The 21,009-nt window shown below is 41.4% G+C and overlaps 1 protein-coding gene across 22 annotated transcripts in view; it reads left to right on the forward strand.

Annotated features, from left to right (window-relative positions):
- LOC118422915 (dystrophin-like) overlaps window positions 1-21,009 on the forward strand; it is a 232,797-nt gene that overhangs the window by 172,028 nt on the left and 39,760 nt on the right. For 16 of the 22 annotated variants that reach the window (XM_035830778.1, XM_035830765.1, XM_035830764.1 and 13 more), the window contains 14 exons: window positions 522-656; window positions 2,220-2,329; window positions 5,007-5,122; window positions 11,478-11,538; window positions 12,108-12,169; window positions 12,629-12,703; window positions 13,472-13,676; window positions 14,625-14,710; window positions 14,881-14,960; window positions 15,474-15,643; window positions 15,815-15,889; window positions 17,125-17,236; window positions 17,790-17,926; window positions 18,464-18,544. In XM_035830778.1, coding sequence (XP_035686671.1) covers window positions 522-656; window positions 2,220-2,329; window positions 5,007-5,122; window positions 11,478-11,538; window positions 12,108-12,169; window positions 12,629-12,703; window positions 13,472-13,676; window positions 14,625-14,710; window positions 14,881-14,960; window positions 15,474-15,643; window positions 15,815-15,889; window positions 17,125-17,236; window positions 17,790-17,926; window positions 18,464-18,544 — 1,505 coding nt within the window. Of the gene's footprint in view, window positions 1-521; window positions 657-2,219; window positions 2,330-5,006; window positions 5,123-11,477; window positions 11,539-12,107; window positions 12,170-12,628; window positions 12,704-13,471; window positions 13,677-14,624; window positions 14,711-14,880; window positions 14,961-15,473; window positions 15,719-15,814; window positions 15,890-16,377; window positions 16,397-17,124; window positions 17,237-17,294; window positions 17,347-17,789; window positions 17,927-18,463; window positions 18,545-21,009 lie in introns of those variants that run through there. The other 6 variants (XM_035830768.1, XM_035830777.1, XM_035830766.1 and 3 more) reach the window with 6 other exon arrangements.

Here is a 21,009-nt window from a genome sequence, read left to right on the forward strand (position 1 = left end):
GGCTCTCCTCGAGGGCTGTGAACAAAAGCCTTCTGACATTGCTCCGTTATGGATGGAAGTTCTCAATCATGAAGTGTGGCAATAAGGCTCTCGGCACGCAGCCAAATAGCGCCCATTAGAAGCGGAACTGCGATCGTTAGGAGATCGGCAACGCCGAGGTGTTACTTCTCAAGCACCCATTTCTCCGATAGAACTCCCGATGCTTATTGTCTGCTGATATTTCTAAAAGAAATTTATCTCTCTGCTTTTTTTTTCTCTCGTCTGTTAGGAGGTTCACCTCCGCTGGGGGTATTGTTTTTGGTTGTGTGTGTGTGTGTGTGTGTGTGTGTGTGTGTGTGTGTGTGTGTGTGTTCACACCTGTAACTCGAGATCCTTTTGGTGGAATCGCTTGAATTTTGGCATGTGGGTAATTTGTGATTTCCCAGTGCCGCATAGCGATTTTGGGTGACGTAGCAGTTTATACAGTTTATGTAGTCAAATAATATTATAGAATGACACCCCACCTTGTTTTTTTTTTACAGAAATTGCGCCAGCTACACGACGCGATGAACGATTTGAGCGGAAAACTGCACGAGGGAGAGACGCTGAAGGCTTCGTGGCTGCCAGTCGGAGACCTCATCATCGACAACCTCCAGGATCAGATAGATGACGTCAAGGTGCGCTAAGAATATTTCCTTTCATGTAAATGATATACAAGTCTTCAGTGTCAATTACATATGCAGCATCAGCTTGAATAGTCATAAGATTTACCTCAGTCTAGCCTGATTAAATCTCGCTTATAGCAGCCCGCCAAACATCCGCTGGAGGGGCCAGTTACAGCCCTGGACAGCAGAGTTTGTGTTACACAGACTAACCTCAGTCCTGTGAATAACAAAATGTTTGCAATATCAAATCTTGTAACAACAATCTTCTTTTGTACTGCCAAGCCTCTAATTCTAGACATTAACGGCAGACTGTGCACGAGTTAGTTACAACACAAGTGCCCGGTACAAATAGACAAGGGAAAATAAAGGAAAAAGGCTCATTTCGAGTTTTCCCTCTACTTCTACATTTGGATTGAATAATATTTTTCAATACATGATACATGGATATGATGACATTGTACATTAAACTTGTCATTGTCTTTATTTTTGCCTTCTTGGATACTGCTGTCCTGGTAAGACATTTTGTACTGCATGTCACATTGGCAGTTTCCTTCGAATCAAAGCAATACATGTACAAGTAGGTTATCACAAGCTAAGAAGTCACTTCCTTTGATAAATGCTCATTCCTGTGAAAGGAAAGGTGATAATAATGAACACATGTAAGTCCCTATATTAATTTCAGTGTTGGAAAGAAAGTTTATCAATTTCTATAATGTATTCTACCAACACAGATGAACTTTCATGCTAATATCTTGGCTTGTTTGTACAGAACATCATGCAGAACTTATGATGTATTGTTTAGTTTCTTAGATACCGAAGACAACCGGAAGAATAGTTGCATTTTATAGCTTGCTAAAGGCAAAAAGAGATCAACATAAGCTTGCTGGACGTAATGCTACTACACTGTATGTCTGAATAACTGAATTCAGCTTTTTTGGCAATATATTACAAAACATTGGCACAACTTCAAAGTCTGATGCATTCTTTAGTTCATCCACTTAGATTTTAGGTACCACAGGAAGCAGACGTTTTATAGCTTGCCAAAGGCAATGTAAAAGTGGATTACCATAAACTCAACTCAACCTAAGACTAATAACGTCTGAATCCTTGGATTGAGTGTTTCTTGGCTAGACTCTACAGAACATTCAGAATATTTGCACAACCTCAGAGTCTTATTCATTCTCCAGTTTATCCACTTAAATTCAAGGAACCACCAGAAGAAGACTTGCCTTTTACACCCTGCCAAAGGCAAGCTTGAAGTGGATCACCTTATAGTCAAATTCTACTGAACATGAGGCTATGATATTATGTCTAAATGCAGGGTTCTAGCCAGCGTCCATTTTTCCGGCCTTTGACTGAATTTTGGTGCTGGGGACGGAAAATTTTTTTGCCCATTCTGTACTCTGTGAGCCGAAATCCCTGTGGCCCCTCAAAATGTAGGAAATAGTGTTTCAGAGGGTCTAAATTTCATAATTTTCCTGAGACTCCCTAGGCTTGACAGAATTTCAAAATCCAGGGGACAGAAAATTCAGGCTGGCTACAACACTGTCTAAATATGTTGATGATCTGTTTCAGGCATTCCAGGCCCAGATCGCTCCCATCCAGAGCAATGTGGACTACACCAACAACCTGGCCAATAGCTTCCCTCCTATGGACGTCCAGCTGTCCAGCTCTAACCTTAACAGGTGGGTACAGAACGTTGAAGTTTTGAGACTGTTTTTCAAGTCTATATTATTATACGACCAAAAGCAGTTACTCAAGCCTCTGGATATGGTTTTGGAAAGGGTCAGACGATTCAGACAATATCTTGTGTCTTTCGTCAGTGACATAGTCTACAAAATCATATCTTTGTCAGTGATGGAATACACGAGATAGTGTGGTTTTGTACCTTTGGTATATTGCGTTCTCAAGCTGCATTTATGTAATATGTTTGTAGACAAATGTCTTAGTAAGATACAACACCAGAAAGTGAAAAACAATCAACATACAAAATTTACCTGTACAACTGATTTACTCAAAATTTACAACACGTAATATTAGATTTCCTACCATACAAGCAAAAATATGTTAACTTTGCATCTAGTTTCATGGATTTTTTTGTAAAGTAGCCAAAAATTGCTCCTCCCGTTATATTCACATCTTCAAGTGAACAATGCTCACCCAAGTTGAACTAACTGGATAGATCTCCGCTCCATCCCGGGTCTTGTGTCTGTGCATGGGAAAATTACTTTGCTCGCCTGACTAGGGCTCTCTCCCGCGCATTTTCATGGTTCACCCGTTATCAATGCATTACTCCCGCCGCAGGTCAGATTCAATATTCTCTTCACCTTGAGCTGCATTAAATTTGCATGCTCCCGTTACTTACCCTAGTCGAGCTGGAAATGGTATAGAATGGTAAAAGTTACACCGATACAATTGTCGAAATTGTCTTCTTTTTTTCTGGACCTTTTCCAGACATTCCCAATAGTGTCCTTTAAAATTTAGATTGTATGATGTCTTTGCAACATCATTTATCGAAGGACTTACTAGTACTTGTTACCTTTTCAATTGTCACTCAGAAAGTCTCAAGAAAATCTGAGAATGTCTCAAGAAAAACTACTAACAGCTTTATATGTGTACTGTTGACTGGTTAACATTTCTAAGACTTGTTCAGCTCAACTATTGCTACCAGTGCCATGTTCTTACAGTAAGTTACATTGTACTTGCCATGTATGCAAATACCTGTACAGCACTAGTACTGTGCCGTGACCTGTCCTGAAATTTTCATCGCGCAATCCAACAAGCGGTCGTCAGGAAATCCTCACAGTAATTGGATTAATAATTAATCTCCGGGTGTTCGGCAGTTGGAAACACATGCGCGCGGGGCGACCATCAGGCAACAAATGTTGGGCATAAATAAATGATTATAGTTCCAGTTGGCAGAGTGGTGATTGCAGAACACTAATCAATAGGAGCGGCTTGTCGGGACCTCTCCGCGAACAGGCTTTGAATTGGTAACGATGTAGCAGCCTGGAGTTGGGCCTGCATCGCTTCTGGTTAATCAGGCCTGGTGAAAACCCGATTCCTTTACTTTCTGTTTCCAAAAGGCCGATCTTTTGTCGAAGTAGAAAAATGCCACACAAAAATGGAACACAGATTCTGAAATGCAAAACTACCTACCAAAAATTATCTACCATTATAACAGTGACGTGTTAAAGCCTTTAATTTATTTCCCTAAATAGATGATGGCAAATTTACTTCTTATTTTTAAATGAAGTACTAAAAGCGTGAGTTTTCTAACCAGGGTTCAATCTTGCTTCGCTTCGTTTTCCTTCGCTCTAGAAGTGACCGCCCAATATATAGAGCCTTCACTCCTCTACACGAGTAGAATAGAAATAGGCACAAATTTAAGACACTTCTTGCAAATCCTTAACCACGGCTAAAGATAGCCCTGACAGCCAATGATCCTAATGGCGGAGCTCGATTCCGTTATGTAGGTCACACAGCCTATTAGTAATGGCAACATGTCCCCTCTCCACTTACCCACCCCCAAATTAATAAGCCCGTTGTCCGGACAAAATTAGAGGGTGAAGAGGTCAAAGCGTTCGAGAAGGCCCATCCCTGGTCGGACTAAGGATTCCCCCCGCCGGAGTTGTAATGTTTGACCCCATTTGATTAAGGATTTTGCGGATGCCTGATAGCTTGATTGTCCCAGCGCGCCAGTTCGCCAAAAGCCCTTCATAATCCGTTCACAAATTGACCAATCTTCTAACGGGTCCCCTCGCGTACGCAGGGCATCGATGCTGCTCCCTCTGTCCGCGCTCTTTGCTGGTTGTTCCGATGTCTGGTTAACGTTGTTTTTCCCAATGGATGGTCGGAATGAAAGTGATGTTGATCCAGCTTATCTCGCTGAAGAGCTATTATTCTTCTACTGGTCGTGGCAGAGAGGACAGATGCCATGCACAGTATTTACAGGTTGATTGTGACGGAAATTCCCCTAGCTCTTTATAACAAGTGCACAAGTGCAACAAATGGTGGACCGTAGCTTAGCTCTTTCCAACAACTGCAACTGCAACTGTGAACCATGGCTTAACGTCCCGTCCTAAGGAATACGACCCTTTCCAGTAGCAGGCTCATTGTACCAGGGAAAGTTCCCTAGTTCTTTTTGCACAATGAACAGTGGAACGCGGCCTAGGGGCTTCAGCCCTTTCCAGTAGCATGCATGTTGGGTGAGCGACACAGCCGGGATTCGAACTCGCGGCTTCTCGGTCCGGAGTCGTCGTGGCCGCTAACCGTCGGACTACAGCTGGGCTACCGTTGTCCGTACGCGCCTCACGATGCGCCGGTGCATATCCGGATTAACCTCTGGATCCTTCCCTACAGGTTAGAGGACCTGAACACGCGCTGGAGGCTGCTGCAAGTCTCCGCACAGGACAGGCTCAAACAGCTGGAGGAGGCGCTCAGGGACTTCGGACCCAACTCACAACACTTCCTGTCTAGTGAGTATATTATCATTATATAACTCACAACACTTCCTGTCTAGTGAGTACACTTATGTCTCTTACACACTCAACTCACAACACTTCCTGTCTAGTAAGTACAGTTCAGTTCAGTTCATCCTCGTAAGAGGTGCCACATGATACATACATGTTTGTATACTTGTGTCTAAATCACTGTCTTTTACACTTGTATGTATCTATTACAGTTGTCAGGCCCTAGCTAAGAAAATATTAGAGTAACTTTGGACCCAACTCACAACACTTCCTGTCTAGTGAGTGGACTCATTGCTCTACATTGTTTTGGTTTGGTTATTACAAGCTTTGCATACACATGTTCAAGGAGCTGAGTTCAGAGTTTAGACTTGAAATGTATAATATCTGGATAAACAAAGGACTGAAACTAAAAGGTACACAAAGCTAGCTTGCCCTTCTAAGAAGACGATATACAGCTTACTAGGGACTTCAGACAGTCACAACTTTTTATCTTGTGTCTTACTTATTTATTGGTTTACATGTACATTGTAAAGCCAACACTGTAGGACTCGGGGCTTCAAACCCAATTTACAGGACCAGGCTAGTGACAGGACTCATCAGTTTTATTACCTCTATTAACAAGGCTTAGGGTGTCGTTGGTTTGTTAATGACATTGGGCAAGAACTGGGGATGAATTTTGATGGCTCTTGGGGTGAAGGAACGACCTTGTCATGAATGTTTAACTTTTTGACCCCTTTAAACTTACATTGTGATTGCAAGTGAACTGTGATGGCTTGTCTCTCTTTCTTTCTTGACATCAAATTGTCATGTTTTTTTTGTGACAAGCTCTTTTTGTGTGTCTTTTATGTGTGTGTGCGAGTGTGTGTGTGTACGTGTGCGTGTGTGCATGTGTGTGTGCGCGCATGCATGCAAGTTTCCCATAGAATACCTCCTTTTTGTCACCTCTTTATGTAATCTGGCTGCATAGTCACTCTTAAACAAACACCTTATAATGAAAAAAATGGCCACCTTTCAAGCATTTGTTCTCAGTGTTGAAGCCCAATAAATTACAATAAGTATAGTTTTATTGACTTTTTATATAATTGGTGGGACAGACCACCTGCTAAAACATACCTAAATCCAGGACAACCCCAAAAAAGTCTTTAATTTCAGTTAAAAGTTTTGCTATACAGTCTTGTATCGCCTGTCAGGCTGGTATTGTCCGTGTGTAAGTACTGGAAAGATACCCCGGGGGTACCCAGTCAGAAACTCCCTGTCCAGGGCTCCAAATACTTTTTTCTGCATTATGCCATACCTGCACTGGTGCAGGTAACATCGAAAATTACCTCTGCCACTCTGAATGTCAATGCAGCTAATAACAAGCCATATAAACATCATATGAAAGTTATGTATAAAACCCAGTACATGGACAGCTCCAATTTTACCTGCACTAACCTGCATATGCAGGTGGTATTTCGAGCCCTGCAGTCAGAAACTCCCTGTCGCTTCCTGTTTGGGAGTTACCTGTCTGACCAACCTGGTGTCAGTCATCCACGAACAGTTACATCGGGTCGGTAAGTCACTGGATATCCATGTTCTTTGTACTACATAACCAAAGGTTTTATTCTGACAAACAGAACCTGTCAGAATTGTCCTGGGAAAGTGACAGACGTTCAAGGAAATGTTGGTCTTGAATGAAACACTTGGACGTGTACAAAGCATTTTACTTTATTCCAGGTTTCAATCTGTTACAAAAGTAGTACCAGACAGGGTGGAGTGTTTTTTAGACAACTTTTGTGTTGTAAAGTGGACAGGATTTCTCTCTATTTCGTCACCCAGGTAGGATTTGTACATACAAATGTATTACATACTAAACACTGAAGCAGTGTAGTTAGGTGTAAATGGCGTTTTCTTGGCTGTCTATCTGTAATTAACACCCTTAAAATCTTTGTCAGCAAAGCCAGCCAAGAATACAGTATATTATTTTTGTCTAAAGAGTTATGGTCAGAAGATTTTTTTGTAAATTAGTTTTTTCCACTTGAGTTTCGCCTATAATAATTGTGTTTTTTTTTTAAAGCATGGCTTAAATGCTTGAGTTCCAAACATTCCCATAGGCCCATACTTCTTCCCCATCTAAACCTAACAGTATTTTGAGATATGGCTTACCTCATACCATTGGCATACCCAGGAATTTACCGGCTGTATCTCCTGTATGAAAACTGCATTTAATGAGGGTAAGAATGATGGCACGTTGGCACATATCTGTTATCGAGGCAGGGCCCCTAGACAGGGCAATTAGCCGGCATGCCGACATGTTAAATCATAACTGCAGAAGAGACAGAGAGCTCATTACGTCTACTGGAGATACTGAACTGAATAGATTGGTGTGTGTGCATCTTTGTGTGTGTATGTATATATATGTGCATCTTTGTGTGTGTATGTATATATATGTGTGTGTTTGTGTGTGTGTTTGTGTGTGTGTGTGTGTATGTTTGCGTGTCTGTGCATTTGTGTGTGTGTAAGTGTGTGCATGCTACATTTTTACATCCTAGGTTTTCTTTAAAAAGTTTATTTGCATCAAAAGGCTTCAAAATGCTTGATTTATGTAGAAATTTGAGAAAATCATGGCAAATAGACATATTAACATACAAGCACGTACATTTATATTTCAATCTTTGTTTTATTCCTTATCCATTTTTTAGTCATCCCTACGGCACTTGTAACCCCCCAAACAATCTAGATGATGTAAAGCTCTCCTACGACTGTTAGGTTGCCTCTCAAGGGAAGCATTTAAAATTGAATTGTTAGCTGAACATCACTCAACAGTTACAATTCAAATCAGCCTATGAAATGAAGCCAACAGTCTATGGAGTGTTTTATGCAAAGGTTGCAACCAATCATAAACCAGATTGGCTCAATGGATTTTGAAAACATAGAAGGAATATTTTTGTGTAATTTGTTGTCTGTGATGTTATAATTTGCAACATGCATCATACTCCTATTCTACTGAACTGATCTGAAGTCAAGGTCCTCATCGACTCCCGATGGACGAACATCATCATGTACTAGGGTCACACAAATTAAAAGTTAGTCAGCTTTGTTTCTCTCTATATATATACATTTGTATATATCAACACCGGTCAGCATTCTTGTTCGTTTACTTCGCTTAACGATTTTGCTAAAAATTAGCTAGCCTGTTTTTTCCGTATATATCAACAGCAGTCAGCATTCTTGTTCATTTATATTATTTATATATTACTTCGCTTAACGATTTTGCTAAAAATTAGCTAGCCTGGTTTTTCTGTATATATCAACACCAGTCAGCTGATGTCACATGCGCGCTGTCGTTACAGGGCTGGGTCTAGCCTAATAAGCCTGGTAGCAGGTCACCCCAAACACACAGGTGGGCACGGCTGGGGCTGGTGCTGACAAACACACAGCATACTGTACTGTAGCTGCACATTCTGATAAATAACTTCCAGATGTGTGATGTAATGCAGGGCTTGAAATACTTCTTTCTGCATACCTGCACTGAGTGCAGGTAACATTGAATAATACCTGCACTCACTCACTCACTCACTCACTATCTATTATTGGTTATACTGCTGCTGGGGTCCCTGACGCAGGGGTAGGCAGCAGTTGGGTAGACAAATTTTACATGCACCAGTTTGAATTTAGGAAGTATGGATCAAACATGAGAACTAATCCCAGATGTACAATATAGATTACTGTTAGGCCTCTTTCCACTAGACAAAAACTTGATATGTACAGAGAAACAAAGCTATAGAATGCTTGACAATTTTTTTTCTTAATTTTTAGCTATCATTTATGCATGAGGTAAAGATAAATCATTAAGAAATGTTTGCATACAAACTTGAGCACGTAAAATCATTGTGCGTGAGAGAAATCAGATGAATGGTGTTGATATGTAGAGAGAAACAAAGCTATAATATTATGGCTAATCTATTAAAGATTGTTCAGCACAGCAAATGAATAAGAGAGCTAAGGTAATGTTTTGCACAATTATCTGTGACTCTAGGGACCGATTCATTAATAGAGATGAGATTTGATTAATGTGTCTCTCTTAAGTTGATTTTCAATTAATCACCATGACCAAATAGATTGGAAAATCAGTTTGATAAAAGAGCAGAGAAACTAAATGAGACATAAGAAAATCAATACTTGATCAATATATTGCTATTTTGTGCCCCAAACTGCGTGAAGTTTTTTCACACGATAACAGTTATTCAAGCGACCAGATAGATTTTGGAAACAGTAATATATTTTGTCTGATCCTTACCTCTTCCCTCATGACCTCAATGAAAAGCAGCCTGCAGGCCAATTGGAGCTTTCATGAACAAAGGATCCACTATCTTTCATAAGTGAATGAACAAAATGAACTGAACGACCGGAAAAAATATGAAGTCTGACCGTTTCCACATTGCTTGAGTAACTTTTACCTTGTGTATCTTATTATCTGGATGTGTTAAACCTCCATCAACAGACACATAGTTTTCTACGTCCCCTTAATCATTCACAATTTCACAGTATGAAAACATAACAGGTGGTGATAGAAGGTATCTCCAAGCAGATCCTACAGTAGCATGGTATAGTGTATCAAAAGCTGCCAGAGCAGTGAAGCCGGCCTAGGAGTGTGTATGCAACTTGAGCATACACACTCCTAGGCCCATCTCCAAGCAGATCCTACAATGACATAAGATAGTACCAAACTGGCCAAGGAGTGTAGTCAGCCAAGAGGTGTCCATTTGCCAGGTAGCAAAACACACTCCTAAGCCAGCTTCACTCCTCAGCCAGCTTTTTATACAATCTTATGCTACCGTAGGATCTGCTTGGAGATTACTCCTAGGCTGGCTTTACGCCTCTGCCAGCTTTTGATCTTATGCTACTGTAGGATCTGCTTGGAGCTTAGTTAGAAGGGTGTATTTGTTTGCTGTGACTTGTGTAGTGTGGATACAGTCCACTTGCTCAGCACCTTTAAATTCCCCCTCCAAATCATATCCAGTCGCTGGATTAACTTTTTGCCCTGTGTATCTTCTTAATCGTTCACAAGAGGAAAACATAACGGATCCTACAGTAGCATGGTATAGTGTATCAAAAGCTGCCAGAGGAGTGTGTATGCTACAGGAGTGAAGCCAGCCAAGGAGTGTGTATGCTAATAGAGCATGGATGGCTGGCTTTACTCCTCTGCCAGCTTTCGATCTTATGCTACCGTAGAATGTCCAGACCACTGCATCAGCAGAACACAGTGGACTACTACTACCATAGGATCTGCTTGGAGCTTAGTTAGATGGGTGATTTGTTTGCTGCGACCTGTAATGTGTGGATACAGTCAGCCTGCTCAGCACCTTTAAATTCCCCCTCCAAATCATAATTTATCCATGTGTTGGAGTAACTTTTTGCCCAATGTATTTAGGGATATCAAGTCGACATATAATGGTTTCAAACTGCAATATATAAAAAATAGTACAATTTTAAACTACCGTCCATCGATTTGATATCCCTAGATAGCATGTTTAGCAACACAACGGATATAGGTTACCCTGCGGATAAAGGTGAACTAACGTTACTGTTAGTAAGGTGATTTGTTTGCTGCGACCTGTGTAGTGTGGAAGTAGCCCACCTGTTAAATTCCCCTCCACACCTAACCAGATTAGCACGGCAATTCGTATGTAGGGCAGGGTGCGATAAGCTTTCTCCATCTGCTAGCTTGTGTAACGGTAATTCGGCGCCATTAACATTATTGTCTATTAGTGGTGGAGACGGGGGAATTCTCACTCTCTTTCAGGATTTGCCGGGTTAAGGGAGCTGGCACCAGGGCTTAATATGGCTTACCTACTTGTCTATTGTAAGTTTGCTATCTAATAATCACCCCATTTTTTTCTTGGAAGGTTGACAGTTTTCTGAGAAATTGAATTATGCTTTTTCTGAACCTTATGTGTTTTTTTCTGAACCTTATGTTTGTCATGGAACGTGCTGTCAGAATGCCTATGGTTAAAGATAGTAGTGTTGAACAGTTGAGAAAGTAATATTAATACTACACTCGCCAAGAAGGTTATGTTTTCAGTAACATTTGTGTGTGTGTTTGTGTGTGACTGTATGTTTCTCTGTGTGTGTGTGTATGTGTGTGTGTGTGTGTGATTGTGTGTTTGTATATGTGCATTTGTGTGTGTCTGTCTCTGTTTGTGTGTGACTGTTTTTTTCCAACATATGTTGAGAAGCTACAGTTGGATCCTTATAATATTTGGAAGGTAGATGGGGACCAGAAAAACTGAGGTCAATGGGCCTCCTAGTGGCTTTCTATGGTTCTGCAGCAGAAGTTCCAGTTTTTATATTTACTGACGGTGTTTCTCTTTTTTTCTAGCCTCTGTGGAAGGGACCTGGGAGAGGGCGGTAGCTGCCAACAAGGTGCCATATTATATCAAGTAAGTGTCTCCATTCAGTCTTTCTCCTACATCTAAAACTTACAGCAATATGATATTTTTTTACTAAACTTGAATACAGTCTGTAAAAAGCTTATATTCAGGCGATGTACAAGTGGAAAATTGTGATGTTTGTCAAGCTTTCAGTTCCACAGAATCCGCTGCTCCAAGGAACCTAGAAGCATAATAATTTTGCCTGTCCGTATCTGCTTGGAGATTAATACGGACACGTCTTTTTATATAGTTATACTGACACAGAGTACTACAACAATTTAGTCCTTTGTATAGCACCATTTATGATTGTAATATTGACATTGATTTTGCTCAAATCTCTCTTCAGATCCAAGAGCTGTTTTACTCATTAAGGTACCCAAACCTTAGAATACAAGATTCCTCCGTTGGCCTTGACCATCACAACCAAAAGCAGAGGGAAACGTTAAACAGAAACAGTTTGGCGAACAGCTTTCCAAAACCTGTACCCTGAATGTGTTCCATCTGGAGCCCAGGATGTTGTGTGTTGTTCTTTCCTGCACGTTTTCTCCTAACCTGCTGTTTTTTGTTTGTTCCCACAGCCACACTACAGAAACAACCAGCTGGGACCACCCCAAGATGACAGAACTCTTCCAATCATTAGGTAAGGGCTGTGCCATGTGCTGCACTTTACTTAAACATCTCTAGATGTCTCTGCTGCACTGCTTTGTACAAAGCGTGCAGTTTGTCGACTGCATCATCAGCAACCGTTCGGCAATGCAGTACAAATGTACAAATGTACATCATGAGTTGTCGGAAGTTTATGATTGGTTCATCTCGAACTTAAGATTTGTTTGGGAGCTGAACCTAATGATAGAATGTAGTTTATTTTCCTTGTTGAATCTGCCATTTTATGCTTTATGAAAATACATTTTCCTTGACTTCATGTCATAAAATTTTTTGGGACAGATGGGCTGAAATGTTTGTCTCTCCTAAAAAGCAAATTTCAGTTCATGGATAGATGAACAGGTTCTGTGTCCTGCTGACACATTTTGTCATATTGGGTATACTACTAATTTTTGTATGTTAAACCCTATCTAACTAACTATATTTCCATTTCCAGCTGACCTGAATGACGTGAGATTCTCAGCCTACCGCACAGCCATGAAACTCAGGAGGTTACAGAAGGCTCTATGTTGTAAGTCTTTTCTCCTGTTACCTTGAAGGCATTTCTAAAATGCTTGTATAATATGCATGGTGTGAAAACCATTGTAATTATTACTCATGAGTTATAGAAGTTCGAAATACCAAGACACTAACCAAAGTTGACAGTGAAACATCATACAAACATGAATAAGGTGAAACCTCTTTGGCAAAATCACTGGTAGAGATATCAAAAAAGCAATCAAAGCCACCAGTTTTCAACCTTTATTCTACTATGATCAATGGTTTATTCTTAACTCAAGTGTCTACTTACAATAGTTGTAAGTATTTGTCTTCTTGTCATAGTCTTTAAAGCTACTTGTAGGTATGTTTATAAAGGTTTGACATCCAGGTAAACAATATTCAAGTACAATTCAATCTCTACAAATGGATAAAAGAACAGACATTTCCTTCTGAATGTTTCAAGTGACATCCATCACTCTTCTTCACTAGAGTGAACTGGCAGAACAATTCAATACAAGTACAGTTAACTAGAAAAACTTGTAGTTATGCTATAACTCAATCCCTTCTGCCTTTCTCGCCCCAACAGTGGACTTTCTAAGCATGAACAATGCCATTGATGCCTTTGACCAGCATGGTCTGCTACAATGTACATACATGTATGGTCTAACTCCCTATTGTCTCATGTCTCCCAACAGTGGACTTGCTAAGCATGAACAACGCCATTGATGCCTTTGACCAAAATGGTCTGCTACATACATGTATGGTCTAACTCATTGTTGTCTCATGTCCCCCCCAACAGTGGACTTGCTAAGCATGAACAACGCCATTGATGCCTTTGACCAGCACGGACTGCGGGGCCAGAACGATCGTCTGATGGACGTCATCGAGATCATCAACTGCCTGACGACCATCTACGACAATCTCGAGCAGGACCACGGCAACCTGGTCAACGTGCCGCTCTGCGTAGACATGTGCCTCAACTGGTTACTCAACGTGTATGATACGTAAGTCGTAGACATGTGCCTCAACTGGTTACTCAACGTGTATGATACGTAAGTCGTAGACATGTGCCTCAACTGGTTACTCAACGTGTATGATACGTAAGTCATAGAAACACTCTCTCTCGCGCGCGCTTTCTCTCTCTCACTCTCTCTCTCTCTCGCGCGCGCGCGCGCTTTCTCTCTCTCTCTCTCTCTCTCTCATTCATTCTCACTCAACTGGTTACTCAACGTGTATGATACGTAAGTCTTAAACATGTGCCTAAACTGGTTACTCAACATGTATGATACGTAAGTGGAGGATGCACTCTCCCCCCCTCTCTCTCCCCCCTCTCTCTCTCCCTCTCTTTCTCCTCCCTCTCTTAAAGGGGAGTGTTATTTTCCGATAGATATTAATTTTAGGAAGTGATAACTGCATACTACTTCACATTATACGATAAAGTACCCAGTTGCTCCACATGCCTCAAAAGCATTCAGTCTTCTACTAAACTCCCCAAGCACCCTCTAATTGAATTAATCCTATGGCTGAATACAGTGCAAAACTTTTAGGTAAGGTTACAAAACTAATTTCAGGTTCGCTAAGAAATCTCGTCTTGTTCTTGTATTCTTTGCTATCTTATGAGCAATTTGCCTTCTCGGTGTGCTTAGCGTACCTCATTTATTCCGAAAATATGTACGATAAACACAGTGTCTATGCGTATAGGGAATGCATGGGTAGGGTCTGCATGGGTTTAGTGAGTGTCATTATTGTACACATCACGTAATTCATCCCAAGGTGAATTCCACAAATTTCGGCTGATTATGTATTCATTGACACATTATCTATTGGAAAACAAGACTCCCTTCTGGAGTGGAATGCCCCTTTAACTGCCTCCTCCCTCACTATCTGTCTATCTCTCTAATGTAATACAGAGTATTTTGTAGTTTTCTCATGGCTCTTGGTGTTTGTTCCAGGGGTAGGAGTGGGAAGATCAGGGTGCTATCGTTCAAGGTCGGGATCATCTCTCTCTGTAGGGCGCATCTCGAGGACAAGTACAGATGTGAGTATCTTGATGTCACTCTGAAATATCCCACACTTGTTTTCATACCGAACAATATTTTCTTCATTTTTATTTTTTCACATCTTGACATTCAAGTACATGTTTTACTAACGTGTATTGTAAGATGTGGTAGTTCATCCTGATAAATGAATTTCTTTTTCCCTGTCCAGTCAACTTCAGGTTGATAGCAGAGGCTACAGGATTTGCCGACCAAAGAAAGCTGGGGCTACTGCTGCATGATCTAATACAGGTGAGATTTGGTGAAATTCTTTGTAGTGTACAGTAGAAGCCAGTTAATTGCACAACAGATCATCACACGCTTCTGTTCTCACCTCACCTCACCGGTCTCATAGCCTCACGCTTCTGTTAATTGCACGAAATCCCAAAATCCTGTGGTGGTGCGGTCCAGCTTAATAACTTCGCTTTGTTGCACCATTCGGATAATTGCAGGAAAGGCACTGGCAAATGGAGTGTGCAATTATGCGGCTTCTACTGTACTATCACTTGTCATTCTCATCTTGAAGAGATCTGATCCATGTAGATTCCCCTTAGAATTATTTAATTTTTACATTAAGTATCCTGGAAATAATCTGTCAATCTGAATTGATTATATGGATGACATTATCAGACATTATAGCCCAAAACTTCTGTGAGCAGCTGCAAAGAAAAAAAAAGCTTTGCCAGTTTCGAAAAGCAGTTTTGGAAAGTCTCTTTTCAAACTAGCCAAGAAATTTCCTGAATTCGACCTTTTCTTCCCCACCAGGTTCCTCGTCAGCTGGGTGAGATCGCCTCGTTCGGCGGCAGCAACATCGAGCCCAGCGTGCGGAGCTGCTTCGAGCGGGCGGGCGGGAAGCCCGAGATCGAGGCAGCGCATTTCCTGGACTGGATGAAGCAGGAGCCCCAGTCCATGGTGTGGCTGCCTGTCCTGCACAGGCTCGCCGCCGCCGAGACCGCCAAACACCAGGCCAAGTGCAATATCTGTAAAGAATACCCAATTGTAGGATTTAGGTGAGTGCTAGGTGTCTTTGTTTCCTTATTTGGGGCCCCCTAGCGGCTTGTTACAGTACTGTAGTGGTCCATGGTGTGGCTGCCTGTCCTGCACAGGCTGGCCGCCGCCGAGACAGCCAAACACCAGGCCAAGTGCAATATCTGTAAAGAATACCCAATTGTAGGATTTAGGTAAGCACGAGGGATCTTTGTTTTCTTATTTTGAGCCCCCTAGCGGCTTGTTACGGTACTGTAGTGGTCCATGGTGTGACTGCCTGTGTTGCACAGGCTGGCAGCCGCCGAGACCGCCAAACACCAGGCCAAGTGCAATATCTGTAAAGAATACCCAATTGTAGGATTTAGGTGAGTACTAGGTGTCGTTTGGGCCCCCTAGCGGCTTGTTACGGTACTGCAGTGGTCCATGGTGTGGCTGCCTGTCCTGCACAGGCTGGCCGCAGCCGAGACAGCCAAACACCAGGCCAAGTGCAAGATCTGTAAAGAATACCCAATTGTAGGATTTAGGTGAGTACTAGGTGTCTTTGGGCCCCCTAGTGGCTTGTTACGGTACTGTAGTGGTCCATGGTGTGGCTGCCTGTCCTGCACAGGCTGGCTGCAGCCGAGACCGCCAAACACCAGGCCAAGTGCAATATCTGTAAAGAATACCCAATTGTAGGATTTAGGTGAGTACTAGGTGTCTTTGGGCCCCCTAGCGGCTTGTTACGGTACTGCAGTGGTCCATGGTGTGGCTGCCTGTCCTGCATAGGCTCGCCGCAGCCGAGACCGCCAAACACCAGGCCAAGTGCAATATCTGTAAAGAATACCCAATTGTAGGATTTAGGTGAGTACTAGGTGTCTTTGGGCCCCCTAGCGGCTTGTTAAGGTACTGCAGTGGTCCATGGTGTGCTGGCTGGCTGCAGCCGAGACCGCCAAACACAATGCAATATATGTAAAGAATACCCAATTGTAGGATTTAGGTGAGCACAAAGTATCGTTTTACCTTTGCTGAGACGGTTTTGTTTTCAGGCATGCATGTGTAGTTGTGAATGCAATAAGGCCAGAATACCTTTGCTGAGACAGTTGTGTCTGTGTGTAAACAGATTCAGGTAATCATACATTGTCTTTCAGCCCATTTTAGAGCTGCAGTTCTTTTATAGATTGGCAGGTGGCTGTTGTATACTGTACTGTGTACATTTTTTTGACAATAAAAGCTGCAGTTTTACTATAGATGGATAGGTAGAGCTGGTCACTACAAGACTAGAAGAGGGAGATTTTTAGAAGCAACAGATTCAGGAACGTGAGATACGTTCAAGCTAATCAGTAAAATGACTGACAGTGATCTTGGACTCATTGTTTGATGCTATTTGTTATTTGTTACCAATTCCATCTTCCCATTTCTGATCAGTTCCTGTTGTCTATGTTGCTGGCAGGTATCGCTGTTTGAGGTGCTTCAACTTTGACATGTGCCAGAGCTGTTTCCTGTCGGGCAGGAAAGCCAAGGGACACAAGCTGTCCCACCCCATGCAGGAGTACTGCACAGCCGTAAGTTTGTTTGTTTATTTGTTTGTTTGTTTGTTTGGAGCTGTTTCCTGTCGGGAAGGAAAGCCAAGGGACACAAACTGTCCCACCCCATGCAGGAGTACTGCACAGCCGTAAGTTACCTTTCTCAACTATCCCATTCACTTGTTAGAAAGCTTGTCCAGTGCAATGGCCGAGTAGGTAGCCTTGCATTCGGTAGGTCACGAGTTCGATCCCTGGCCAAGTCATACCAAAGACATAGTACATTTGTACATGCTGCTTTCTCTGCTCAGCACTCAGCACTAATGAGGAACCTCTAGTATTGAAGTTTAAACACACATCACTACCAGCGGACCAGCCCTGCCATTAGTGGCTTCACAAACGTGTGGCCCAAGGGCTACAGAAATGAAGATTGGCACCAGCCCTAAGTATCTGTTGGATGTATGGGTAGCTTGCCATTTCTGAGTCACCTGGAAAGCTTGAGGCTTCTTGTACATGTACCTAAGTAAATGAATTTGAAAGTAAATCGGTTGATTTTCCTCTTAACAATTTTGTGTTTTTCTTGTCTTGACCTCAGACGACCTCAGGGGAGGATGTGCGGGACTTTGCCAAGGTCGTGCGCAACAAGTTCAGGTCCAAGAAGTCCTTGAAAAAACACCCGCGACTGGGGTACCTCCCGGTGCAGACGGTGTTGGAGGGGGACAACCTTGAAACGTAAGGATGAGACCCAACATCACCAGTGCTTTTTAAAATACGTTGTCATTTCTTATCCCTAGGCCTTATTGTGTACCCCTTTTACTTTACCAAATATGACTTGTGTTATGAAATACTCTCCAAGCAGAGGTTAGGCTTTGGCTGTCTTTTTACCTCTTTTTATATGTTTTGAATGGCATTCTATTTTGTCAGGTCTTCATCAATGCCTTATAAACCTGCTTTTAGTTTTACGCATTTGGAAGCCGAACAAAAGAAAAGCCTTCCAAAATGCGTGAAAGAAAGACGTAAAAATAGCCAAAGCCGAACCTCTGCCTGGAAACTGATGAAGTAGATTATTTTTTATACATTCTCTGCTTTTTTGAGGAATGGAATTTTTTAATTCATCCCGTTCAACTTCGCCCTCATTTGATGGAATTTAATTTCTTTCCTTTCTGGCCACCTTTGTATTATCATCTCCAATGTTTTCTGTATTCTGTATTACTCTACTTTACTCCCCTTGTATTCCTGAATGTTGCCCCCCTCCCCCCAAACCTACAGTCCCTTGGTTCTGTGGCGATACGAACAAGTTACACCCGACAGAGAGGAACCTCCTCGTCACCTGCATATAGAAGAACGGCAGTAAGTCTGTTACCTAGGCAACACATTCCACCACTAGAAAAGAAAAACATCAATATTGTAGCTTCACAAAGTCTGAGTCACCATAAAAGAGATAGTGAGGAAATCTTTAACATCCTTCACTAAAAAGGAAAAGCTTTGATGTTATAGCTTCACAATCTAGAATTTGCACTATCCAGATCACCCTACAGTCTTATGCACACTACAATAAGAAAATCTCAAAATCTGAAAATCTCAAAATCTGAAATTTAAGATCTACTAGAAAAGAAAAATATTGTTTGTTTGTTTTGATATTGTAGCTTCACAAAGTCTGAGTCACGGTAAAACCCTCCTCAAATAGTGAAGATGTCTTCTACAATTTGGAATTTTTTTACACTCCACCTCTAGAAATTTTAAAGAAACAAGCATTGATATAATTGTAGCTTCACAATCTAACAAAGTCTAAGTCACCATACAACTCTCCTCAAATAGTGAAGAAATCTTTTACAATCCAGCACTAAAAAAGGAAAAGCTTAGATTTTGCAGCTTCACAACTTAATAAAAAGTCTAAGTCACTGTAAGATCCTCAAAATCACTTCAAGATCCTCAGAGTCACTGTAAGAACCTCGTCATTCAGTGAAGAAATCTTTTACAATTTTTAACATTCCACCTTGAGAATCCTGGGAGAAATCCTGGAGAAACCGTACAATCCTATGCACACTAAAATTTAAAAAATTCAAAATCAGGAATGAAATTATTCACTCAAGTCTTAGACTCTTTGCAGCCCAAAAGCTGCAAGTTTGTGACATGTATAAATAAGTTACATGTATACTTCTCTATGGCTCCATAATCCACGTAAGAGGGATGATACCCTTTTAAGTCCTCTATTTGCTAAGCCTGAAAAGCTAATGCGTTTTGAGTATCACATATTCTGACCCACAATGTTTTTGGACTGTGCCAAAAAGATGCAAGTTTGTGACATAGTCTTTTCTCTTAGGCTTTATAAAGGATCCTTCTGTCTTCTATTTATGCTAAGCCTGAAACGCTAATGCTGTTTGGGTATCATATTCTGACCCACAGCATTTTTGAGTTGTGCCAAAAAGACGCAAATTTGTGACATAGTCTTTTTTTCTTAGGCTTTATAAGGGATAATACCCTTCTAAGTCCTGTATTTGCTAAGCCTAAAACACCAATGCTGTTTGGGTATCACATATTCTGACCCACAATGTTTTTGAGCTGTGCCAAAAGTTCATGACATACCAAAGTCTTTTCTCTAATGCTTTATAAGGGATGATATCCTTCTAAGTCTTCTATTTATGCTAAGCCTGAAACGCTAATGCTGTTTGGGTATCACATAGATGTATTCTGACTGACCCACAATGTTTTTGGACTGTGCCCAAAAGATGCATGTTTGTGACATAGTCTTTTCTCTAAGGCTTTATAAGGGATAATACCCATCTAAGTCCTCTATTTGCTAAGCCTGAAACGCTAATGCTGTTTGGGTATCACATATTCTGACCCACAATTATATGCCTTAATGCACTAACTCCCTGGAGCGCCCTGCGAGGCATTTACGGATGGAATATTTAGTTAGCAAAGTGCAGTACTTGTCTCTGGAGATATCATGTTGGGTGTACCGCCCTAGGCTGGGATGTAAACTTAAAAGAGCATAATGCAGGGTCCAATACAGTCAATACTTGGAGAACATTGAAAAGGACGTGCACTCCAAAATGCGCTTAACTTGAAGTGATTGTGAATTAGTTCAGATGCGAATTAGTTCAGATGCGCAGTAGGCCGAACAGTCTCTTCCACTATCGGAGATATGATTTTTCGGCGGTGCCAAAAAGCCCCCGGGACTTTCGGGTAATAGAATCTGGTAAAATCTCACAGACAGCTGCCACCTGGTATTAACTGTTACTGGCTGGATAAAGTGTGTTAAAGATTTCCCGTAAGGCATTGTCGATATGTATCATATAATGGTACACTAACTGCAGCATTTGCCTTGGCATTTTAACTCCTGCTGCTTTTCAAACTGGGAAGGGACAAGGGTTGATACAGTTGACCTTGTCTGCAATGTCCATAAGTGCTGAATATGAAATTGGTCTGGATTTTTTTGTAAAACAGCCTTTTTGTATCTTCCAAATATACACTTTTTGTTTTCCGCAAATGATAACGTTACATTGTATGCAGGTCCAATTTCAGTTGATTTTTCCTTACACCAGATGATGATTACCACCGACTATTGGATGCGACTCAACTGAGTTCAAATTGTATCAGTGTCAGAAAGGTTTTATTTGCTTAACTTAAAAATACTGTATTTCTCTCAAGGTATTGTCAACATCCAAGATACATGTACAAAACCCTACAGTTGCTGTTTTAAACTTCATCTGCTATTTGGACTGGGAAGGAGAAAGAAAAGGCATTCTTTGAAAGTTTCCTGTACAGTTACTATTGTTCACCTTTCCAAAGTTATGCTTTGATACAGAGTT

This window comes from Branchiostoma floridae, chromosome 9 (genome assembly GCF_000003815.2).
Source record: "Branchiostoma floridae strain S238N-H82 chromosome 9, Bfl_VNyyK, whole genome shotgun sequence".
NCBI classification, from domain to species: domain Eukaryota; kingdom Metazoa; phylum Chordata; class Leptocardii; order Amphioxiformes; family Branchiostomatidae; genus Branchiostoma; species Branchiostoma floridae.